This window comes from Protopterus annectens, chromosome 2.part2, assembly GCF_019279795.1.
Source record: "Protopterus annectens isolate FY-2018-M chromosome 2.part2, PAN1.0, whole genome shotgun sequence".
Classification (NCBI taxonomy): domain Eukaryota; kingdom Metazoa; phylum Chordata; order Ceratodontiformes; family Protopteridae; genus Protopterus; species Protopterus annectens.
In genome coordinates this window covers 557,600,039-557,626,525 of record NC_056730.1, presented here as the reverse complement: position 1 = coordinate 557,626,525, position 26,487 = coordinate 557,600,039, and the positions used below count along the sequence as shown (strand labels likewise).

The window sequence follows — 26,487 nt, the reverse complement described above, 5'->3', positions numbered from 1 at the left end:
CAATTTAAAACAGCCTATATAAATGGGATACAATATAGTGGGAGGAAAAAGGCTCTCTAAGTTTTTGGTGACCCTATGTAGAGTTTATAGCTGGCTCCAGGGAACCACACTGTGGGTAACACCAGCCAGTCATCCAGATAAGGGAAAATCAGGAGACTGTTCTGCCATGGGCAACATGTAGTTAAGAGTATGAAAATGGGAGAGATCAAGAGTCACCACTTTGTAGTGAAAATGCACCCCCTCGCCATGGAAGACAGCAGATCTAGGAGGCTCTCAAATACTGATATGCCACCATGCATTCATTATGTTTAGATATACCACTTAGAAGCCATGAAGGATCACAATCTGAAGGGTTACCATGCAGATCTTCATGAAGAATCAAGTCTCAGATCGAAAGCAGGATGGAACCATATTGGCAAATGAATAGTTTCCTTTGTTTTTACCCTTGCTAATTTTACAACAGGAGACTGACATTGTGCTGAGAGACTGGCTATGGCTGCAGCCTTGGCAGTACTAGAGTGTGTCACTCAGATGTTCACAATTACTGCCACTAGGTACTCTCTGCTTTGAGTTCATCTCAGGCTAAAGAACTTACATCAGGACCACCTAATGGTAGCTAAGAATATAGAAGGGCTGACCAGACTGAAGATTTCTTGTAAGACTCCACAACAGACTCAAGAAAGAAAAGGTGACTCTCCGCTTTATGGGTTCCTCCGGTGTTTGAAAACCTTTCACTTTTTCTTAAAGCAACAAGAGTACATACAGAATGAAGGGTGAAGACTGCACACCAGCCAGAATAGAAAAGCACCTTGATTTTCTCCTGCAAAGGATGGCCTGGCCAAAATCCTTGTAGAATAAGGGCAAGCCACCATGATTAGGTGGATGCCATCTTAATTAATGCACTTGCCAAAATGATGGTATAAGCAAGCCACAAAGAAGCCATATAAAGACGTATTGTTAAGTGCAAGTGACTTTCCTACAGCTTCCTGCTCAACTAATCTATGAAAGGCACACCCAAGGCTTTTTTGGAACTGGGACAAATGTGACAAGTAACTTACAGTACACAGTCAACATTCATTAAACAATGTTAAGCAAATAAAATACATAGTGAGGGCAGGAGAACTAAAAGCCTGGGAAAAGGCACAAGAAAGCCTGTAAGGGCAACCTCCAACCTCAACTTCTGCTGTTAAGATGCCCGCAGAGAAGAGAGAAGGCAGTAACCTGACCCAGTATGAGTTCAGATTCAAAGACTTGTCCCCCATGGAAATCATTTTCCCCTCGAGATGTAGCAATTTCAGAACTGATCGGAATAAGCAGAGGGTGCAAACCATCAAACATAGGAGGTAAATGGCTGTGCCTCCTCCAAAAAACATTATTCGGATGCTGAGCTCAACATTTTTTTTTTCAATCAAAATGGTATTTGATATAGCCACTCTTGACAAAATGTCGTACACCTGACAAGAACTGTGAAAGTGGCTAGTACAAAGAGTACAAAATGTTAAAAGATGAGAAATGCACACCTCTTAATCCTGGCACATGGACAGTATACACATACTTAATGATCTAAGTAAGAGCAGCAGGTCCCAAGTGTAACAGCTCAAATTTAAAAAAAAAAAAAAAAAAAAAAAAAAAAACCTTGACAAATCGCACAGAAAGGATGTACTCAAAAGTTCTAACCGCTACAGATGGCACAAAGTAAGACACTGTTCAATCCCTTATTGTTTTATCATAACTTAAAGTATCCTGACAGCTAAGCAAATTCACATTGCTCAGATATTAGTGAGTTGAGTTTAGCAGGGGTAATACCAAGTCTACTGGAGTTGCATACCAGATACATGTCTCTTAACCTTGCTTCTTTAAAGGTCAATAGTGTAGTCAGAGGCAAAGCGTCTCAATTTTAACTGAGCATCTGAATTAAAGAACTGTAATAGGTATCACAAAGGTTGGAAAAAAGCTTACTACAATCTCCTAGCCAACAGTAGTTCAGTGGCAATAAAAAATCTGAACATTTGAAGCTATTATTTTTGCTCCTGAATGTACCAGACTAGTCCAATCAAAATCACAAGAAATATAAGACAGAAAACAACTTCTAACCACAAGAGAACCATTTTAATATTGTTATAACTGCCTGTATATAAAAATTACAAGACCCTAGACCATGAGTATCCAAACAGTAAAGCTATTTACCAAGTCTCATTTTGATTTACTTTATTCATGGTGTAGTCACAGATTCCAGAACATCAGTAAGAAGCTCGAAATAATGATCTAGGAATAATGGGGTACACTTTTTGAGATGGACCACGTATTCTAATATGCAGGAAGCACTGTTCTATTTAGTTTTTCCATACAAAAGATGCAGGGGATAAGTTGTTTCCCACCAGTAAGCATCTGACAACTGACGTGTTACTGCATCTCTATAAATACACATGATCTTAACAGTAGATAAATCTCAATACAGCTTATATGATATAAAATATATTAAACATCAAATTCATAGTCCTTTCTAGGACTTTAACAAATCATCTCTGTGGCAGAAAGGTAGTATACACCACTCTCTATAGGAAAGCTTGGCTGATTACATGAATTCAACATTTTTATTTCTTTGTTCATTTTATATATAACGGAAGTTAACTATTTTGAGTCTCCCAGTCAGTGTAAAACTTAGGCAGCAGTATGGACTGAATGAATGGCATTAAACAAACTCTTAACCTCATTCTTCTTTTCGGTTCTGCTACACAAATGCCAACTACACGTAGCTTGGCCTTACATTAACAGTCCAACCAACTACCTACAGTGGTCAATGGTTACCAATGAGCATATTTCACAGCTCTGGCTGTATATGCTTACATGAAGCTCTATAGTAAGAACCTTGGGCAGATTTTCAGCCTCACTCTTGTTGCACATTTCTTCAAACAGGCTGGACAGCAGCTGCACTGGAGACTGAGCTGCTGTTCAGTCCATTTAAGCTGTCAGGTCTTGATGGCCGTGGTGAGCTGGGCTGTTGGGATTCAGATTTTAAATTACTTGAACACCCAGGGCTATCATGGAGGAACTGGGTGTCCTCTCTGGCACAATCTTCATCACTATCATCAACATCAACTTTGCAATGGCATACTTCAATTCCTGAATCTCCTGTTAGTCGGCGGTGTCTGAAATGACCCTCATCTTCGTCTTCACCTTCTTCCTCCACATCTGAACATCTATGGCAATCTGCCTCAAAAAAATCTATATTTGAAGAAAAAAGGGCATGTTTTGACAGTCCTGGCTCCTTCTGTGATGGATCTGCTGTAGCAGCCTCAGCAGGGGCTTCTTCATGGGTAGTACTCACCATATCACCACTGTCAGGTCTTGTTTCAACATCAGTGGGAGTTGTTTCGTTGCTGGTTTCAGTTTCATCTGTGACCTGTACAGAGAAGGAAGTGCTGCTAGGTGAAGTGACAGAACTTGATTCACAAGAACAGCTGGTGTAGTTATCTGAACTTTGAGAAGGTGTCAGGACACTGGGCCCAGGGTGAGCATAGTGCCCACTGACCTGTGCAAGGACAGCACTGTATGGTGGAGGAGGAGTGCTGGGATGGTCAGCTACTTCTTCATATGCTGGTAACTTCAATGAAGCTAGAAGTCCTGTGGACAAAACAAATCAACAATCATGACAAACTGAAAAGTGAAAATGGTGTGCAAGATTAGCATACAAATGGTGAATGAAAATCAATGCATTATTCTGTCCATACAGTTTTCAAAAGTTAACTGGAATGCTATATTTAAAGTCCAATAACTAAGCAAAGAAAGGTGGCATCTTCATTACCATCTTTATTTCTAAATTAACTAACTATAAATTTCTTGTGACGGGTAAACTCTGGATAAGAACAAAATACTGTTGTCTAGGAGGTATGCAAGACCCCAAAACTGACTAGGTTGAGAATGGAAATGGCTCCTAAAGTACTTAAAGACAACCTAATCCTATATTAAAATACTGCTGAGGTGCACTTTCACTAGCCTAAGTGAAAATACCTGCAAAGGAGAAAACACTAGAGAGATCCTAGTGTAGAAACAGTTAAGCTTCCAGTAAAATTTCTTTTAAACAAAGTCAGTCAGACCCCATGACGTCAGATGCAGCTACATATACTTTTGCACAACACATCTGTCAGTGCTGAACACTGGCTTGCTCTAAAGCAGCACTGCAATAATGGCTGAAAAATGCATGAATGACAAATGCATACAATCACTGACAAGTAGAAAGTAAAGAAGTCCTTCACTGCATTCAAAATGTTATGTTTAAAATATGTGGGCGATAAAATGATGAAGTATAAATATCTGGCAAGTAGAAATCAAGGTAGACAATCCATCACTGTATTGAAAAATGTTACTTTGCAAACGCTGGATGGATGGCAGGCAATACATTTTTGTCCTGATCCAATTATTCATGTTTATTTCTGTGTGGAGTATTGTGTGCTGCTCAGTTAAGCTAGGAACTCAAGTTATCAAACTACATTAGGCAAGCAGGCTGGCTTCCAACAAAGACCTACTTTTCTTGTGAGCTCAATACTGAATAAGCTTCTTTACAAAGACCACTACAAGGCCTTACACTGACTAGCTTCTCCTGAACAGTTTCACAGACCTCGCAGATCTTCAGATCCCAATGCTTTCTCACTGGCCATTCCACCTTTTTATTTGTCTGCATAAATGAAGCCCTCTGTCACTTACAGTCTAACAGTTCTAACTCTCCCTAATAAGCTTTGCCAGCTTCACACACTGCACTTCTTTTCCAAATGGCTAAAACTGTCTACAGCAGCAAACAGAATAAGATTGTGTTAAAGCTATTACACAGCAACTGAAATTTCAGCTGCTTTTGTTCAATCCTGCATGACTGCACTCCATAAAGTATGTACTGTATTCAGTAGTACCAAATATTCTCTTGTAAACAGTTTAGTCAAGTTCAGGTTCATTAATACTTCCTGCAGAAGGGTTGTAATGTTGAAAGGTAGACTATATAAATTTTAACTATGAACTTTTAGGAATGTGGACTGACATTTTACAATGTAAAGACAATTTAGGTTATTTCCCCTGATAAAACCAAAACAAACAACATGCAGATGCTCCTTTTCCTTCTCAGTGTACATGACCAGTCTTTTTCCTACAAGATTCTGTAGGCTGATTCTATGGCAATTTCTATTCTTGCTTAGTTAGTTTTGATGTTCTAAATTTGAAAGGAGAGTTTTGGAGTTAACCTAAGAGCAAGATTCTCTTACACAGCTAAAAAGACCATTTACGTTACTTGAATTGACAGTGAACTGTTCAAAAAGTTTATAAAATTTAGAATACATACTATCACAAGACAGCCAATATTCTGTTACAGGATGATTATGTGCATGTTCTTTCTCCACTGACAAAAGAAAAAATGTGGGGTGCCTGACAACTCTAAAACATCCATATAACTGCATTTAACCTTGCCTTTGTGCCACTGTGGCTTGGTCATGACTAGGAAGAGTCTGAAAATAAAGTTTTGGACAATTTAGAGATCAGTACTCAGTTACACGCACTGAAAATGAAACAGACTTGGCTTCATTCTGTTAGAGATTTTACATTACTATGCAAATTCAAAAGCAGCATACTAGATTACACTTGGACTTCACACCATTGGCCATTCCATATTCTGAGAACACTGCTACAAGATGTGTTTGCCAGTGTATATTTCCACAGGTACGTACCAGGCTAACTGCCTTTGCAGGGCATTTTAAGCCTGGCCAATTTCCCTTTTGGTGCCCAAATTAACTTAACTCATTTGGTGTTAGATTAGCTTTATTCATACCATGGTAAATTATACATTATCCCCTACTGAGAATAACAGAGATCACATCATACACAGTTTGAGGGGACCAATACAAAGGATGAAGCATTTAGGAGCTGCCTCTGTTCATCTGAGCGGTCCTGGGGTACATTTTCCCTTCCCCCATCAACAGATCCAAATTGCTTTTCAATATGGAGAGGAAAGAGTTTTGTTTTAATTGGATGTAAAATACATGATTACAAGGAGGATATTCTTACAGTTTCACTGAGGATGTCAGAAATTTTATGATCTGCATATGGCCAGGATTATGCACCGACCATAAAACCATAGTGGAACTTAAATACATTGTTCCCAATCAATTCCCTCCTCTTTCTCACATGCACCCCTTTTGTGGCATGTAGGACATTAACAGATACATGGTAATATCCTTCATGAGAAGGGGCTTCTTACTTGTGTGGAACTTTGCAGAGCTACTGCGAACTTTAGGATATAGCCATGTGCACTTAAACCTACCTGGATCCCTCTTCTTTTCCTTCTGGACTCCCAGTTGTGTGATTCCTCAAATTTTCCCCGACATTTCACATCATTTTAATCTTGTTCCTGTGGCAGAAATCGCCTCCCAAAATATTTATTGAATGAAATGGCATAATTATATCTCAAGCAGGCCCTAAAAGACTGGTTCAAATAAAGCTTCAGATAGGGATACTTCTGTCTCACTACACTTCTTGGGTAACTATTTCTGGTGATTCAAATTGTGGCGTAGGAAGGCTTAGCTTATTTTTGCAGAATGTTAGTTTACAGGCCAGTGTTCTGTATGGGTACTATACCACTCAACTGTCCAGATTTTTGCCTCACATTTTTGATCTATTCTTTATAAAAATTGAGTTTTTTTCTGGCAGACCAGCGAAGGCTGAATTTGCTAAATAATGACAGATATTTGAGTTTCAGACTTTATACCTCTCAGAGAATGAATGGAAACAAAAAACCTATTCTTGCAATGTTCTAAGTTTATATACAAGAATAATATTTAAAATTTGTCCCAATTTCTTGTGCTAAGAGGTTGAAAGCGATGACAGGGACCTGTTTGAGACAGAAATCTAAAAATGTAAGCATGATTTAGATTAGTAAGGGATAGACAAGTACATTTAGGTGAATAAACATACCACTGACAATTGATGTTTGAGTAGAATCACTGCTGCACTAGTATTTGTGACACAAAGGAATCACCCACAAGACTCCTAGAGCTCTACTGACACCCTGACACAGACTAGCCTTTCCTAACACAGGGATACAGACCTATTATCCTGGAAAAAACAAAGACAGTCAGCCTACACCTCCTCTGAGTACTAGTCTAGAAAGAGTAAGACAGAAGGCTGCAACTTGGTGTGGTTTACCATTTTTTAAAAACAAGAAATATCTATTAAATTATCACTTATGACAGACAATTATACATTTATATTAATGAAAACAAACCATAATACAATCCTAGTTGCAAGCATTTTAGATAACAAACCACACTGACATAATTTTAGTTTCACACATTATACATCAATTTATAATTTGCCCAACCACTGTCAAACATTACATAGCTCATTCAAATCCTACCTTCTTTTAAACCTAATTTCTCCCCTGTATGTACTGTTCACACAATTCAATTTTTCCTATGTAATTTGCTCATACTCTTTCTAAAGATCCCAATTCCAGTTGCTGTATCTCGGTTACTATATTAACTACTTTTAGTACAGCTGGTTTAGTCTTTGCTTTTTTTTTTTTTTTTTTTTTGCAGCCACCATAATTAGACTTAGCAATGCCTTACTATGTCTAGGCAATTCCAATTCTGTATCATAGCTCAGAAAAATGATTTTCCTAGTTACATCAATTTGATCACCAAGTATCCCTGACAGAATTGTCTGCAGGGATCTTTAAAATCTGCCAACTCATTACACTCCCAGAAAATATGTTCCCAGTTGCTTCTTTCTTCTCCATCATACCTCCAACATTTGCTGTCTACGTGAGGAAAAAGTACAGTTTTGTACCTACCATAAATGTAGATGTTCGAGGATTCCATTGCTGCAGTCCTTACTATTGGGTATAGTCCGCGTCCAGTCGGCCCGAATACCAGAGTATCGTCAGGGTACTAATGCGCATGACCGACATCATATCCTCAGTCTTTTCTTGCCCCAGATGTCAGAAGACCCTAAAAAGACAAGTCCCAAAATACCTGCACCAAAAACATGTACAATATATACAAGAATATATACAAAAATATAAGCATGTAAACTCACCTACACAACCACCCCTAAACACAGAGGGGAAGGAGTTGGACTGCAGCAATGGAATCCTCGAACATCTACATTTATGGTAGGTACAAAACTGTACTATGTTCTTCGTTTTCCATTGCTGCAGTCCTTACTATTGGGTAGAATCCCAAAGCAGAGGTAAGGGAGGCTGGCAAATCATAAAGAAGCAGGAGCTGACAACATGCCTTGCAAAACAGCTGTGGCAAAACCAGCCCTAGACTTAGAGTAGATAGGAAGGTGATAATGCTTAGAGAAAGTATGCACTGAACTCCAAGTAGCTGCTTCCAAAATATCCTTAGTTGCCACCCCTTAGAAATGCTGTTGAAGTGGCAGTAGCCCTAGTGGAATGAGGCCTAATCCCAGCTGGAATCTCCTTGCCATGATGGGAATAACAAAATGCAATGCAAAAGCCAATCCACCTAGAAATAGTTTGTTTTGACACAGGCTTGCCCTGTGAACTCAAAGCAAAAGAAACAAACAACTGCTGAGACTGCCTAAAATCCTTAGTCCTGCTTAAATAATAACGCAATTGCCTGTGTACATCTAAAGTGTGCAAAATCTTTTCCCCTTTATTTTGAGGGTCTGCATAAAGCGTAGGCAAATGAATAGTTTGGTTTAAAGCCACACTAGAAACCACCTTAGGCATAAAGGAAGGATTAGTGCGTAATGATACCCTATCCTTATGGAAAATCAAAAGGGCTCTACTGCCATAAGGGCCTGCAACTCAGACACCCTTCTTGCAGAAGTAATAGCCAACAGAAAAGCAGTCTTCCATGACAAGTATTTCAATTCAGCAGTAGCTGCAGGCTCAAAAGGTTGTAGAGTAAGTTTTTCCAACACAAAATAGAGATCCCAAGCAGGAGTAGGAGCTCTCGGGGGTCTTATATTCTTTGCCCCTCTAAGAAACTGCTTGAACAAAGGATGAAAACAAAGGTGGGTCACAATCATAGTGAGCTGAAATTGCTGCAGCATGAATCTTAATGGAAGAGAAGGACAAACCTTTGTCCAATAACTCAGTAAGATATTGAAGAGCCACACTCAAATTAGGCTCAGAAATCTCCAAATTCTTTGCTGTACTCCAAAATAAAAATCTCTTCCATTTTTCTGCGTACACTCTCCTTGTACTAGGTCTTCTAGCTTCCATAATCACATTTAAAACTTGTTGAGGAAGTTGAGACCTGCTGTGTTTCAACACAGAATATGCCAGGCTGTTAGATGAAGAGAGTGAAGCTTGACATTGAGCAGATGACCGTCCTTCTGAGATAACAGATGAGGAATCAGAGGTAAAGGCCATGGAGGCTTCTTTACCAGACAGTAGTGGGTACCAGTGTTGCGAGGCCAATCTGGAGCTATCAAAATCATCCTTGGCCTGTCTTGTCTGACCTTTAATAGTACCTTTGGAAGAAGAGGCAGAGGTGGAAAGGCATACACATGAAGGTTTTTCCAACTGAAAGACAGAGCATCCACTTTCCAAGCTGTGTGATGAAACCCCTTTGTGCAATACTTTGGCAGCTGGTGGTTTAGTGGAGAAGCGAACAGATCTATGTCTGGAGTTCCCCATGACACTGTCAATTTCTGAAATACATGAAGATCCAGTTTCCACTCGTGGGGATCCATGATTTGTCTGCTTAACACATCTGCTAAGGAGTTCTGTGCTCCTGGCAGAAACCTTGCCTGAAGAGTTAGTTGCAAGCTTAGCGCAGTCTCCCATAAAATCATTGCTTGCCTGCATAGAGGATAAGAATGTGTTCCCCTTGCTTGTTGATGTACCACATGACAGTTGTGTTGTCTGTTAGAATCAACACCTGCCCTGGAAGAAGTAACTCCTTGAAAGCCATTAATGCAAACTGGACTGCTAACATCTCCTTCATGTTGATATGTAGATGCTGTAGTCTGGCAGGCCACTTGTCTTGTATCCACTTTCCATTTAGATGAGCTCCCCAAGCAATGTCCGAGGCATCTGTCGTTAAAATCTGACTTGCCTCTGGCCGGGTCACAGAGAGTCCCTTGTTTAGGTGACATTCCTGAGCCCACCACAAGAATTCTTTTTGAAGGCAAGGTATTATTTGAATGACAGTGTCCAAATCCTGGCAGTGCTGTGTCCATACATTTTTTGAGATACCATTGTAGCTTCCTCATATGCAGTTTGGCATTGGGAAGCACCAGAATACAAGATGCCATGAACCCTAATGCTTGAAGGACTGTCCTTGCAGTCAGCACGGACTGATGAGATAGTTGATGGAAGTAAAGTGACAGACTCTTTTGTTTGTCCGGGGTTAAAAGGCCATCTGGGCTGCTGTATTCAGTCTCACACCCAGAAAGCACATGTCTTGAGAGGGTACTAGACTGGACTTTATTTCGTTCACAGAATACCCTAGGCATCTTAGCACTGCTATAACATATTCCAGATGCTGTAGAAGGTCTTCCTTTTCTTGAGCCAGAATCAGGCAGTCGTCCAAGTAAGGATAGATTTGAATTCCTTGAAGCCTGAAGTAAGCTATCACTGGAGCCAGAACCTTTGTGAATACTCTGGGCAGTAGATAAGCCAAAGGGCAATGCAGAGAACTGATAATGAGAATTTCCAGCTCGAAACCGCAGATACTTCCTGCAACTTAGCCTTATAGGCACATGAAGGTAAGCTTCCTTGAGATCTAAAGTTACCATCCAGTGATCTTTGCCCAGCAGAGGTAAAAGCTGTTGTAACGTCAACATCTTGAACTTGGGAATGTCCAGAAAAGTGTTGAGGAGAGATAAATCCAAAATTGGTCTCCCGTGTTCCCCTTCTTTGGTACTAGGAACAGGCGAGAATAAAATCCTAGGCCTTTCTGATACAGGGACTGGCTGAATGGCCCCATCTGGAGTAACTGAGAAACTTGCTTGTGAGCCTCCTTTCTTTGTGGAGGAGGTGGCATGCCTTTGAAAGGGGCATTGTATGGAAATAAAATCTGTAACCGTGGTGAATGATATCCAACACCCATTTGTCTGGAGTAATTAAATCCCAATTTTCTTTGAAAAGAGACAGTCTTCCTCCCAAAGGAGCTGCCAGACGAGAATCTACTGGCAGCTGAAAAGACAGGTCATTGGGTCTGTTCTGAAAGGACTGACCCCTGCCCTCACCAGAAGTCTGAGCAGGTGAACTCCCTGTTCTAGGCCTAAAAGAACCTTGAGCCCTGCCCCTACCACGTCTAGACCTACCCCTAGACTGGGAATCATAAGCAGGATATGTCCACCCCTTAGCAGGCCAATTTCTACTAAACGGCTGCACCTGCAAAATCTTTAACAGTTTGCATAGACTTAGCTTTGTCCTCCATTTTCTTTAGAACTGCTTCCACAGGCGATCCAAACAACACATCAGACTGTAAAGGAGCATCCAAAATCCTTGTCTTAACATGCTCAGCTAAATTCTGATCCTTCAACCAGGCATGCCTGCGAAGAACAGAACTAGTAGCAGCCACCCTCGAGGAGGCCTGTACAGCATCAAAACCACATTGCAAAGAATGCTTACCCACTTGCTCAGACACATGAACCAAGTCCAGCAACTCTTTACACTCAATACCTTCAAAGCATCCACCTTAGATTTTAATTGTGAAAGGAGATAATTCTGATATTTTAGCATGTGAAACTGACAATTCAACTCATGGCTAGAGTGGAAGAAGTATACACTTTCTTTCCCCACCTATCCAAGGCCCTTGCCTCTTTATCAGTGGGAACAGGATTTTTAACCACAGAAGCCTTAACACCTTTAGGCCCTTGAGAAATAGTTTCTGGGTCCGCCCTAGGACTCTTAAACAAATACTTATAGGGTACCTATCAGGCTTAACAGGAGCAGGAGGCAAAGAGTCAGGATTCAGGGAAGCCTCTGCAAAAACATCTTCCACCACATTCAACACAGGAGGAATAGCTAAGGGCCTATGCTGGGGCAAAAACAAGAATTCCCTAAGCCTTTTCCTGGAATCAGAGTAATCCTGGCCTTCCCATTTAAAGTGCTCCCTCATGGAATGCAGAGTCTCTGAAAATGAGAAATCCTCAGGAGGAGAAGCTGTAGGAGTGGAATCATCCACATCAGAATCAGAATAAGTAGGATACTCCTGCAAGTCTTCCTTTGAAGACTCTGAAGCCTCTGAACACTGTTCAAAACTATCAAACTCGGTTCCACCCTAGGCCTCTTATCAGGCGGGGCATAGAACCTCTAATCATAGTAATCAAATCTTCTGCCATTTTAAGCATATGTTTCTTAGGTACAGAACCCGAAATGCTAGGAGAAGCCCCCACTGAAGCTGAACTAGGCCTACCTCTCAAAGAAGTTTTGGCAACAGAAGGAGAGGCTCTAACTACCTTGGGAAGAGAGGGAAGAACAGTCACCTGAGAAGCCCCCTCAGCCTGGCCTACCTCCTGAGAAGGCACATCCTGTAACAGTAAAGTTTCTGCCTGAGACTCCATAGAAACTCCCGGCAAAACCTCTGGCTCCACTGAGCCTTCTAAAGAACCGACGTCACTGCGGTTCATCAACCCTAGGCTTCACTGTTTTGTCCTTGGCTTCGGAATGACGGGGCGTGAGCATCCGACGGCATTTTATAATTGCAGCTTCCCAAACACTAACCTGGCACAGTCTAACCTCCTCTTAATAGTGCGTTTGTTAAACCTAGCACACAACCAACAACGTCGTGCTCAGGCCCTAAACAAGGTATACACAAGGTATGGTAATCCCTATGAGGTATCTGTTTCCCACAAGAAGTAAAGTTATTCACTTTTTCTGACATCCGGTAAAATACTGAGGCAAGAAAAAACCAAAATGTTCCCCAACTCTGTTTCGGTCTGAAACTCCGGTTTCGGAAATATTTCAGAACGCCAACCTGCACTCGCAAAACTGCTTCTGCATCGGACCATGCGGCAAAAAAGACTGAGGATATGACGTCGGTCATGCGCATTAGTACCCTAACTGGGTCTAATGCGCCCTGACGCCCAGCCTAATGCTTCCTGACCGGACGCCAGCCTTATACGGCGTCAACTCTCTGGTATTCGGGCCGACTGGACGCGGACTATACCCAATAGTAAGGACTGCAGCAATGGAAAACGAAGAACATCTCCCTGGAGTCTACTTGTGGTATAAAAATATATATGTAAAGACTTACAAGCAAGAATCCTAAACAATCTAGACTTTGTTGCATACTTGGGAGACAAACGTATATCGCCCCATTGTTTCTTTGTGAATTGCTTATCCAATTTCTCTCATTTCTAACTTCCTCAGATTAATTCTTCGTTATCATGCAATATTTTATATGCTCTACTAATTATTCCTTTTTTTAATAGTAGCTTCTGCTCTAGATTCTACTAAACTCTACTAGTGTTGGTCTTTCATTTAGGACCCCCCTATTTCTTTCTCTTTGCCTATCAATCCTTGATAGGGAAGACAATCTCCACCCTACAGTCCAAATAATTATTGGCACCTTCCCATTTATTACCTTTCTCTCTCCTCTATAGTTATTTGCTAGTTTTCTCCAAATAATTCCAGCCCCCTCTTGCCTATTATCTGTATCCCCAATTGCAGTCATCCCTATCGGCAGAATCTTCTTTCTCCATTCTCATGTTGGCTTAGCTCTTAGAATATTTTCTGCTATTTTATGAATACAATAGTCTGTATGACTGTTATTTTCCTTAAAGGTTTGCATCCAAAATTCCAGTTTCTCCTCGTTTCTTGAGTCCCCCCCTCAGTTTCACCATTATCATTTTTCATTTTGAATTATAGGTTTCTGTACAAGAGCCTTAACTGTGTAGCTCTGAAATACCCCTTCAAATCGGGTAATCCCAATCCGCCATGTTCTATTAGAATAATCAATTTACCCCACTTCCCCTCCTAGATAAAATCTTTCAACTTATCAATTGCTATCCACAACTTCTCCCCTGGTTGATAAAAAAAATATGCCTGACCTGTGCACAAGATTAAAGGGACTAAACATTTTAACTACTGTACCTTACTATTCACATCCATATAACAGAGTTTCCAATTTTTATATTATTGTTTTAGTCTCTTCACACATCTTTAGTTGCCACACTAGAATCATTTTAATCTGTATTCCTAAATGCTTCATTTTAACATATCCCCATAAATACGGACATTACTGAACCAATTAGTGTGTGGGTACATATTTTACCATTATTTATTGCCTTTGTTTTAGCTTCGTTAATTTTGTATCCAAAAAGATCTGAAACTGTCTCAAAATGTTCCACAACACTAATGTCCTTTTCTGGTTTTATCAGGTATAAAATATCTGCAAATAGAGACAGCTTTTCTTGACTACTATACCAATTATATCCTTGAATTTCTGAGTCCTTTATTTTCTTTCCAGTGGTTCTAAATAAAATACAAACTAAGGAGAAAGAGGACATCCCTGCCTTGTTCCTCTGCTCAAGCAGAAATTAGAGAGGAACTACCCACTTCAATTTCTACCTCCAATCCCTCATATATCCCCTCCTAATCAACCTTATAATTTTATTAGGGAATGCAAATGCTTCCATTGCCCTGCTCATAAAGTCCCAGCTTACTCTGTCAAATGCTTTCTCTGCATCAAGACCCACCAACAGTGGTATTTTCTTACATTCTGCTTCCCTCTGGATCATCAATGTTTTGTTAATATTGTTGAATGTTTGCTTCCCCTCCACAAAACCACACTGATCCATATCTATGGCATCACATTTGCCATTATAGATGAACACTTTATAATCAAGGTTTAGTATTGAAATGGGCCTGTATGAAGCTGGAACTGATGGATCTTTACCCTCTTTAGGCATTACAGCTACCACCGGGGATGTTGGTACTTCTGTTAAAATACTGTTAAAACCTTCCAACCTTATACAGGAATACCATCTATTCTTGAGGACTTTCTTGTATCACCATTTTTAATCTCCTCTCCTATCTCAACAGTCAGTAATCGAGCCTCATTTACCTCTAACCTTGGCATATTTAATTCTTCCATAAACATTTCCATTTGTACCTTTTCTTGATTTCCACATTTCTCTGCTTTATATAGACTGTCATAGAATTTCTGAAATATTTTTAATAACTTATACAGGATCTCTTGTCATCAGCTCCCTAAGCTTGGCAATAGCCCTTCCTACCTATCCTTTATTTTCTGTTTAGTATTCTGCAGCTGCTCATCTTCCTGTTCTGTGAGATTCCCTCTATTTTGGAATACTTCAACATTTGTCAGTTCCTCTAAATAATTCTTTATACGTCTTAATCATATGCCCATTTCTTTAATTTCTACTTTATTTTTAAACTCCACTTCAATTTTCTTAACTATATTTTCAGAAGAAATTTCTACCTTCCTCTAATAATAGTTCCTGAATAAATTCCACTACCCATTCCTTAAATTCCTTTCTTTTCAATAGACAACTGGGAAAGAACCAGTGTCTCATTTTTGTTTCATTACCCAGTGTTTGTGCATGATCTGAAATAGTTATTGGGTAACATAGTATGACCTCCAATTAAATGCACATGTTCCTACAACTCTGCCTAGCCTAGCCCATTTTTTGAATCTTGGGGAATATTCTGAAGTCCTAGTACTGAATTCACACCTTCCATGCCAAATACTTTCATAAATTTCTTCAAAAATCTATCCTCCTTTGTTATATTTTCCCTTCTGGGACTTCCCAGACACAGCTTTCACTGCTGCAAATCAAATTCCAGTCCCCACCTAGAAGTAATATTCCTTGCTGAAATTAGATTATTTCTCCCAGAATTTTCTTGAACTCCATTATAGCAACTTTAGGTAGAATATAAATACATGTAATCCTCCTTTCTTGCCGGTAGCCCCTTAGTACTACAAATATGCAATTATCTTTTTTTATCTTTTTCTGTCACTATTGCAGCCACTCTTGCAATTAACAGAAGTAATCCTCTGTTCCAGGTATTCCACTGAATAACCATCTTTAAAACCTTTTATCATATTCACATTTTCAGTTCTTTCCAAGTGTGTTGCCTGTAGAAAGTACAGTTTTGTACCTACCATAAATGTAGATGTTTGAGTGTTTACCCTGCTGCAGTCATCACACTTGGGTTATCCTGCCATCAGAGATCTGCCTGAGTTCCAAAGTCTTGGTCGCCAGGGTATATAAGAGGCATCCAACGCCATTTTCTTCAGTTTTTCTTGCCCCAGATGTCAGGTGCCCCAATAGCTAGGCTATATATATATATATATATATATATATATATATATATATATATATATATATATATATATATATATATATATATATATATATCCGGCACAAGCAAATACTCCACAGAGGTTGTATAGGATAGAGTGGTATACATAAGTTCAGCTAGTTCAGAAGGGAGGGAGGGTAACCTGGACTGCAGCAGGGTGAACACTCGAACATCTACATTTATGGTAGGTACAAAACTGTACTATGTTCATCGTGTTACCCTGCTGGGTTGAATCCCAAAGCTAAGGATGGGTGGTGGAGTTAAACAGAGTTAGAAGAAGGTAGTAGGCCCTGCAGAACTGCGGTGGCAAAACCAGCTCTAGTCTTATAGAGGTAAGTGATCGTGTTTGGTGAAGGTGTGCACTGAACTCCAAGTTGCAGCTTCCAGAATATCCTTGGTTGGCACTCCCCTGTGAAAGGCTGCTGATGTAGCTGTAGCACTGGTGGAGTGGGACCAGGTACGGTTTCCCATGATGCTTGTAGCCAATGCCCTATCCATTTAGAAATGGTCTGTTTTGAGATAGCTTTTCCTTGTGCTCCTGCAGCATAGGCTACAAAGAGCTGGTCAGATTTTCTGAAAGCCTTAGTTTTATCCAAGTAGTAATGTAATTGCCTGTGAATGCCCAAAGAGTGCAGGAGTCTTTCTCTTTTGTTCTGGGGATTTGGGAAGAAGGTGGGCAAATGAATGGTTTAGTTTAGGGCCACACTGGATACTACCCTTTGGCATAAAGGAAGGGTTAGTTAGAGAGACTGTCTTGATGAAAAATGAGGAAAGGCTCCACTGCCATTAGTGCCTGTAGCTCTGAGACTCTTCTAGCTGAGGTTATTGCTAGTAGCAGGGCTGTTTTCCATGAAAGAAATTTTAAATCAGCTGAAAAAGCTGGTTCACAGTGAAAGCTTTTCCAGAACAAAGTTGAGATCCCAAGTAGGTGTTGGTGCTCTCTGGTCTTATGTTCTTAGCCCCTCTGAGGTACTGTCTTAGGAGAGGATGTGAGAATAAAGGAGGATCCGTGTTGTAATGAGCTGAAATTGCTGGCGTGGATCTTAAGAGATGAAAAGGAAAGTCCTTTGTGCAACATCTCAGTTAAATATTGTAGAATCTGAGGAATGTTTGGATAGCCTGGTTCCAGGCAAAATCTTTCCATTTGTCTGAATAGGTTTTCCTCCCTGGAGTCTACTTGTGGTATAAAAATATATATGTAAAGACTTACAAGCAAGAATCCTAAATAATCTAGACTTTGTTGCATACTTGGGAGACAAACGTATATCGCCCCATTGTTTCTTTGTGAATTGCTTATCCAATTTCTCTCATTTCTAACTTCCTCAGATTAATTCTTCGTTATCATGCAATATTTTATATGCTCTACTAATTATTCCTTTTTTTAATAGTAGCTTCTGCTCTAGATTCTACTAAACTCTACTAGTGTTGGTCTTTCATTTAGGACCCCCCTATTTCTTTCTCTTTGCCTAACAATCCTTGATAGGGAAGACAATCTCCACCCTACAGTCCAAATAATTATTGGCACCTTCCCATTTATTACCTTTCTCTCTCCTCTATAGTTATTTGCTAGTTTTCTCCAAATAATTCCAGCCCCCTCTTGCCTATTATCTGTATCCCCAATTGCAGTCATCCCTATCGGCAGAATCTTCTTTCTCCATTCTCATGTTGGCTTAGCTCTTAGAATATTTTCTGCTATTTTATGAATACAATAGTCTGTATGACTGTTATTTTCCTTAAAGGTTTGCATCCAAAATTCCAGTTTCTCCTCGTTTCTTGAGCCCCCCCCCTCAGTTTCACTATTATCATTTTTCATTTTGAATTATAGGTTTCTGCTTGTGCGATGTACAAGAGCCTTAACTGTGTAGCTCTGAAATACCCCTTCAAATCGGGTAATCCCAATCCGCCATGTTCTATTAGAATAATCAATTTACCCCACTTCCCCTCCTAGATAAAATCTTTCAACTTATCAATTGCTATCCACAACTTCTCCCCTGGTTGATAAAAAAATATGCCTGACCTGTGCACAAGATTAAAGGGACTAAACATTTTAACTACTGTACCTTACTATTCACATCCATATAACAGAGTTTCCAATTTTTATATTATTGTTTTAGTCTCTTCACACATCTTTAGTTGCCACACTAGAATCATTTTAATCTGTATTCCTAAATGCTTCATTTTAACATATCCCCATAAATACGGACATTACTGAACCAATTAGTGTGTGGGTACATATTTTACCATTATTTATTGCCTTTGTTTTAGCTTCGTTAATTTTGTATCCAAAAAGATCTGTAACTGTCTCAAAATGTTCCACAACACTAATGTCCTTTTCTGGTTTTATCAGGTATAAAATATCTGCAAATAGAGACAGCTTTTCTTGACTACTATACCAATTATATCCTTGAATTTCTGAGTCCTTTATTTTCTTTCCAGTGGTTCTAAATAAAATACAAACTAAGGAGAAAGAGGACATCCCTGCCTTGTTCCTCTGCTCAAGCAGAAATTAGAGAGGAACTACCCACTTCAATTTCTACCTCCAATCCCTCATATATCCCCTCCTAATCAACCTTATAATTTTATTAGGGAATGCAAATGCTTCCATTGCCCTGCTCATAAAGTCCCAGCTTACTCTGTCAAATGCTTTCTCTGCATCAAGACCCACCAACAGTGGTATTTTCTTACATTCTGCTTCCCTCTGGATCATCAATGTTTTGTTAATGTTTGCTTCCCCTCCACAAAACCACACTGATCCATATCTATGGCATCACATTTGCCATTATAGATGAACACTTTATAATCAAGGTTTAGTATTGAAATGGGCCTGTATGAAGCTGGAACTGATGGATCTTTACCCTCTTTAGGCATTACAGCTACCACCGGGGATGTTGGTACTTCTGTTAAAATACTGTTAAAACCTTCCCTCCTTTTTTTTCCCCTCCTAGTTTCCAACCTTATACAGGAATACCATCTATTCTTGAGGACTTTCTTGTATCACCATTTTTAATCTCCTCTCCTATCTCAACAGTCAGTAATCGAGCCTCATTTACCTCTAACCTTGGCATATTTAATTCTTCCATAAACATTTCCATTTGTACCTTTTCTTGATTTCCACATTTCTCTGCTTTATATAGACTGTCATAGAATTTCTGAAATATTTTTAATAACTTCTACAGGATCTCTTGTCATCAGCTCCCTAAGCTTGGCAATAGCCCTTCCTACCTATCCTTTATTTTCTGTTTAGTATTCTGCAGCTGCTCATCTTCCTGTTCTGTGAGATTCCCTCTATTTTGGAATACTTCAACATTTGTCAGTTCCTCTAAATAATTCTTTATACTTCTTAATCATATGCCCATTTCTTTAATTTCTACTTTATTTTTAAACTCCACTTCAATTTTCTCTACTCCCTAACTATATTTTCAGAAGAAATTTCTACCTTCCTCTAATAATAGTTCCTGAATAAATTCCACTACCCATTCCTTAAATTCCTTTCTTTTCAATAGACAACTGGGAAAGAACCAGTGTCTCATTTTTGTTTCATTACCCAGTGTTTGTGCATGATCTGAAATAGTTACTGGGTAACATAGTACGACCTCCAATTAAATGCACATGTTCCTACAACTCTGCCTAGCCTAGCCCATTTTTTGAATCTTGGGGAATATGTAAATTCACTCTGAAGTCCTAGTACTGAATTCACACCTTCCATGCCAAATACTTTCATAAATTTCTTCAAAAATCTATCCTCCTTTGTTATATTTTCCCTTCTGGGACTTCCCAGACACAGCTTTCACTGCTGCAAATCAAATTCCAGTCCCCACCTAGAAGTAATATTCCTTGCTGAAATTAGATTATTTCTCCCAGAATTTTCTTGAACTCCATTATAGCAACTTTAGGTAGAATATAAATACATGTAATCCTCCTTTCCTGCCGGTAGCCCTTTAGTACTACAAATCTGCAATTATCTTTTTTTATCTTTTTCTGTCACTATTGCAGCTCCTCTTGCAATTAACAGAAGTAATCCTCTGTTCCAGGTATTCCACTGAATAACCATCTTTAAAACCTTTTATCATATTCACATTTTCAGTTCTTTCCAAGTGTGTTGCCTGTAGAAAGTACAGTTTTGTACCTACCATAAATGTAGATGTTCGAGTGTTTACCCTGCTGCAGTCATCACACTTGGGTTATCCTGCCATCAGGCGGTCCCAGCAGTCGGCCTGAGTTCCAAAGTCTTGGTCCGGCGTCGGTTGCTGTCGCTTCTTCCCTGACGTCAGTGCGCCAGGGGTATATAAGAGGCATCCAACGCCATTTTCTTCAGTTTTTCTTGCCCCAGATGTCAGGTGCCCCCAATAGGTAGGCTATATATATATATATATATATAGCTATATATATATATATATATACCTATATATATATATATATATATATATATCCGCACAAGCAAATACTCCACAGAGGTTGTATAGGATAGAGTGGTATACATAAGTTCAGCTAGTTCAGAAGGGAGGGAGGGTAACCTGGACTGCAGCAGGGTGAACACTCGAACATCTACATTTATGGTAGGTACAAAACTGTACTATGTTCATCGTGTTACCCTGCTGCTGTCATCACACTTGGGTTGAATCCCAAAGCTAAGGATGGGTGGTGGAGTTAAACAGAGTTAGAAGAAGCTAGTAGGCCCTGCAGAACTGCGGTGGCAAAACCAGCTCTAGTCTTATAGAGGTAAGTGATAGTGTTTGGTGAAGGTGTGCACTGAATTCCAAGTTGCAGCTTCCAGAATATCCTTGGTTGGCACTCCCCTGAGAAAGGCTGCTGATGTAGCTGTAGCACTGGTGGAGTGGGACCTAATGTTAGCAGGTACCGGTTTCCCATGATGCTTGTAGCAGAAACGTATGCAATGCCCTTTCCATTTAGAAATGGTCTGTTTTGAGATAGCTTTTCCTTGTGCTCCTGCAGCATAGGCTACAAAGAGCTGGTCAGATTTTCTGAAAGCCTTAGTTTTATCCAAGTAGTAATGTAATTGCCTGTGAATGCCCAAAGAGTGCAGGAGTCTTTCTCCTTTGTTCTGGGGATTTGGGAAGAAGGTGGGCAAATGAATGGTTTAGTTTAGGGCCACACTGGATACTACCCTTTGGCATAAAGGAAGGGTTAGTTCGTAGAGAGAGACTGTCTTGATGAAAAATGAGGAAAGGCTCCACTGCCATTAGTGCCTGTAGCTCTGAGACTCTTCTAGCTGAGGTTATTGCTAGTAGCAGGGCTGTTTTCCATGAAAGAAATTTTAAATCAGCTGAAAAAGCTGGTTCAAAGGGCGGCAGTGTAAGCTTTTCCAGAACAAAGTTGAGATCCCAAGTAGGTGTTGGTGCTCTCCTGGGCGGTCTTATGTTCTTAGCCCCTCTGAGGTACTGTCTTAGGAGAGGATGTGAGAATAAAGGAGGATCCGTGTTGTAATGAGCTGAAATTGCTGAGGCGTGGATCTTAATAGATGAAAAGGAAAGTCCTTTGTGCAACATCTCAGTTAAATATTGTAGAATCTGAGGAATGTTTGGATCAAGGGGATTTTGGCCTTTAGCCTGGTTCCAGGCGCAAAATCTTTTCCATTTGTCTGAATAGGTTTTCCTGGTGCTGGGCCTCCTGGCCTCCAGAATGACATCCATAACAGCTTTGGATAGAGGTGTTGGCTGGTTGTTTAAAACTGGCTGCATGGCAAATTACCTAAAGTCTTGAGCTGGCTGTGTAGAATCGGATTGTCTCACTGGGTGAGCAGGTGAGGAATTTGTGGTAAAATCCATGGTAGGCCGTGGGCCAAGTTCCTTAGAATTGGATACCAATGCTGGCGTGGCCAGTCTGGTGCATTGAGTATCATTTGTGGCCTCTGTATTCTGACTTTCAGCAGTACCTTTGCTAGAAGAGGCAGTGGAGGAAAGGCATACACTGTTAATGTTTTCCAACTGAATGGGAGGGCGTCCACTTTCCAAGCTTGTGGATGGAATGTCCTTGTGCAAAATTTTTGAGGTTGGTAGTTTTGGGGGCTGGCAAACCGATCTATGTCTGGGCGTCCTCATTTTTGAGCTATCATTGCAAATACTTGTGGATCTAGTTTCCACTAGTGTGGATCCATGATATTTCTGCTTAGGTCATCTGCCAATGTGTTTTTCTTTCCTGGCAGGAATTGTGCTTGTAATTTAACCTGGTAAGACAGTGCTGTGTTCCACAAGGTCATTGCTTGCCTGCATAGAGGGTAGGAATGTATGCCCCCTTGCTTGTTTATGTACCACATTACTGTGGTATTGTCCGTCTTTATTACTAGTTGTCCTGGGTGTAAGAGGTCCTTGAAAGCTGTTAGGGCATTCTGTACTGCTAGCATTTCTTTTTGATTGATATGCAGATGCCTTTGATCTGTAGTCCATTTGCCCTGAATGCACTGTCCTGCCATGTGTGCTCCCCAGGCATAGCCCAATGCATCTGTTGTCATAGTTTGCCTGGCTGTGGGTAAGGTGAAAGGCTGACCCTTGTTGAGGTGACATGCCTGTGCCCACCATAGTCACTCCTGTTGAAGGCAGGGAATGAGTGGTATCATTGTTTCCAAGCTGTGGCTGTGCTGAGTCCATACGCTTTTCAGGTACCATTGTAATTTCCTCATATGCAGTTTTGCAAATGGTACTAGTAGTATGCAAGATGCCATGAATCCCAAGGCCTGCAGAATTTTTCTTGCAGGGAGATGGGTCTTTGTTGCCATTATTTTGAAATATTGAGTCAGCTGTTCTTGCTTGTCTGGCGTGAGATAAGCCATCTGGGCTGTTGTATTCAAGCTGGCACCCAGGAATATTATGTTTTGTGAGGGCACTAGTTTTGATTTCTTTTCGTTTACTGTGTACCCTAGGCAACTTAGAAGGTGTTTGGCAAATGCCAGATGCTTTAAAAGAATGTCCTTGCTTTCTGCTTGAATGAGGCAGTCGTCCAGGTATGGGTATATTTGAATTCCTCTTTGTCTGAAGTATGCAATTACTGGTGCCAGACATTTTGTGAAGACCCTGGGCGCAGTAGATAAGACAAAGGGCAGTGTAGAGAATTGGTAATGCATTGAACCTGTATCTTCTGCAATTTTGTCTGATAGGGACATGCAGGTATGCCTCCTTGAGGTCCAACGTTACTAGCCAAGCATTCTTGCCCAGCATGGGAAGAAGCTGCTGTAGTGTTAGCATCTTGAATTTTGGTACTTGCAGATAGGTGTTCAGAATTGAAAGATCCAGAATGGGTCTCAATGCTTTGTCTTTTCTTGGGACTAGAAAGAGTCTTGAGTAAAATCCTTGTCCTTGCTCCTGTGTAGGTACCTGTTGAATGGCTCTCATGTCCATGAGAGCTGTAATTTGTTTTTGTACCTCTGCCCATTGATTTGGTGGCAGGTTTGGCATTCCTTTTATCCTTGGCAAGGTATGAAAGTGGAGTCTGTATCTCTGTGAGACCATGTTTAGGACCCATTTGTTTTTGTGATGATGTGCCAGTGGTCTGCAAAAAATGCTAATTTTCCTCCCAAGGGAGCTGCCAGGAGAGATTTGCTTGGTAGTTTGAGGATTGAGTCATTGTGTTTGTCTTCTGCTAGCTTGGGGCCTGTCTTCTCCTCCTTTCTGGGTAGCAGTACCCCATTGGCGAGGTTTGTAAGGGCCTTGTGACTGACCTCTGCCCCTTGGGCATCTGTATTTGCCCCTCTGTGATCTGTCAGAAGCTGGAAAGGACCAGTTTTTTGTTGGCCAATTTCTGCTGAAACGAGGAGGTTGTACCTGTAAAAAAATCCTTGACCGTCTGCATAGACTTTGCTTTATCCTCCATTTTCTTTAAAACCTCTTCTGCTTTGACACCAAATAATACATCCTGCTGTAAAGGTGCATCCAATAATTTTGCTTTAACATGATCAGGTAGGATTTGTTCTTTTAACCAAGCATGTATACGTATGACAGACCCAGTAACAGCTGCTCTACAGGAAGCTTCCAATGAATCAAATCCACATTGTAAAGTATGTTTGCCCACCTGTTCAGCTGCATGCAACAGATCCTGCATTTCCTTGAATTCAGACTGTTCAGTATGTGTGCTCATTTTTTGTTTTAATTGAGACATTAGGAATTGCTGATATTTCAGCATGTGAAACTGACAATTTAATGCTCTGATAGCCAGAGTTGCTGAGGTGTATATTTTCTTTCCCCATCTATCTAGGGCTCTGGAATCCCTTTCAGAGGGCACAAGATTTTTAGCCATAGAAGCTTTAGCCCCCTTGGGACCCTGGGGAATTGTTTCTGGGTCAGCCACATGGCTTTAATAAAGGAATTTGTGTGAATCAGGTACTCTGTAGTATCTGTCTGGTTTGGCTGGAGCAGGAGGTAGAGAGTCTGGATTTAGACTAGACTCCAAGTAAACATAATCCACAATATCTAAAATTGGAGGGATAACAAGTGGTCTGTGCTGGGGTAGTAAAAGGAACTCTCTGAGCCTTTTCTTAGAATCAGAGTAGTCCTGGCCTTCCCAGTGGAAATGTTCCTTCATGGTATGTAAAGTTTCCCCAAAGGAGTAGTCTTCAGGGGGAGATGCTGAGGGAATAGAGTCAGGGTCTTCATAAGGGGAAAAAGTGTAATCCTGTGCCTCAGAAGAATCTGAGGAAATTGAAACCTGGTCAGAGGAAGCATAATCCTCCTCTTGTCTTGGTCTTTTATCTGGAGGGGGATGGGAACCCCTGATTAGGGTAATCAAATCTTCAGCCATCTTAAGCATCTGTTTCTTAGGCATGGGGCCTTGAACTGCAGACTGATGTAGTCTTTTTTGGTTTTAAAGGGGTTTTAAGCTTACCATAAGATTTAATGGTGAGTATAGTCGGTCTGAAGACACCTTCTGCAACCAAAGGTGTTTCCACTGCACCGGGGTCTCCTTCTGCTCCGGTGTCAGAAGGGCCTAATAAAGATGGCTGCATCGGTCTAGTACACTCCGCTTGAGAATCCGCAGCTGTCTGGGGTTCCAATTTTGCGGTCATCAGGGGCTGCGTAGGCGTCTCACTGAAAACCGGAGAACCGGCGACAGGCCCAGCAGAGGCCTCGGAGTCTGGCTTGTTCCTAGGCTGCCTGTCCTTATCCTTGCGTTTTTTATGCAAGCCAGTCATCGGCTGCTCCGACTGCATGATATAATTAAATTTCCTACCAAAGTAATGTCGAGCGAAGTCAAAACGGCGTTTGATAGTTCATTTATTAAACCTAGCACAAAACAGACAACCTGTGACGTCGTGGTCTGGGCCTAGGCAAGGAATACAATAAGAATGGAAGTCCTTATGAGGTATTTGCTCCCCACAAGAAATGCAATTGTTAACTTTTTCTGACATCGGACAGAGGCAAGAAAAGGTTCCCCAATGGGGTACTTAGCTTTATTGAAGACTTCGGACTGAAATTCGAATTGGAAATCTCAGGTATTAGCCGACCGGCACTTGCGAACTGCTTCTGCTTCGGGCACCGCGCGGCAAGAAAGACTGAAGAAAATGTCATTGGATGCCTCTTATATACCCCTGGCGCACTGACTTCAGGGAAGAAGTGACAGCAACTGACGACGGACCAAGACTTTGGAACTCAGGCAAACTGCGGGACCGCCTGACGGCAGGATAACCCAAGTGTGATAACTGCAGCAGGGTAACACGATGAACATCAGCTATTCGCATTCTAAATGTTTTAATATAGTTCACTACCCTTTCTTATTTGCATTTATCGGTGACACCACTGACGTTTAAAGACATTACAGAAAGCATCATTGTATTAAAAAGTTATTCTCATCTTTTATTTATAGCAGCTTGTTAAATATCTAGTTCCAGATTTTGTATTACATGCATACACTGTTTGGCATCATGTGAGCCCATGTCACAACTTACAAAACATTCTGTTTTACTGAAAGCCCTCAAAAATAATACACCCTAAAACCTATTAACTTAATAATACACAGCCTATGTACATCTTCAAATATTGATGTTTTACCATTCTAACAGGAAGAAATTACAAACTGACAGCCACACTCACAGACTTGAGTTAACCTAAAAGAAAAGTTATCCATGGTACAAAACATGGTGCAGCCTGTGCTTCAACTAAGTGCTGTCTGGTTTTGTCTTATCTTTATAGCTCTCTCAGCTGAGTAAATACTAAAAGGCTTTCAGAGAACCTCATCTCCTAGCCATT

General features: G+C 40.6%; 1 protein-coding gene and 1 long non-coding RNA gene across 2 annotated transcripts in view; one reads left to right on the top strand and one right to left on the bottom strand.

The window, feature by feature from the left end:
- Positions 1-2,193: 2,193 nt before the first annotated feature.
- Positions 2,194-26,487, bottom strand: part of WBP1 (WW domain binding protein 1) — a 498,228-nt gene continuing 473,934 nt past the window's right edge. The window contains exon 4 of the mRNA XM_044064019.1: positions 2,194-3,624. Within this exon, the coding sequence (XP_043919954.1) occupies positions 2,909-3,624 (716 nt within the window). The 3' untranslated portion in view covers positions 2,194-2,908. The remainder of the gene's footprint in view (positions 3,625-26,487) is intronic.
- Positions 16,626-21,172, top strand: LOC122795714. Its single transcript, XR_006363849.1, has 3 exons — positions 16,626-16,705; positions 16,964-16,966; positions 21,096-21,172. It is a non-coding gene; the product is annotated as an uncharacterized LOC122795714 (long non-coding RNA).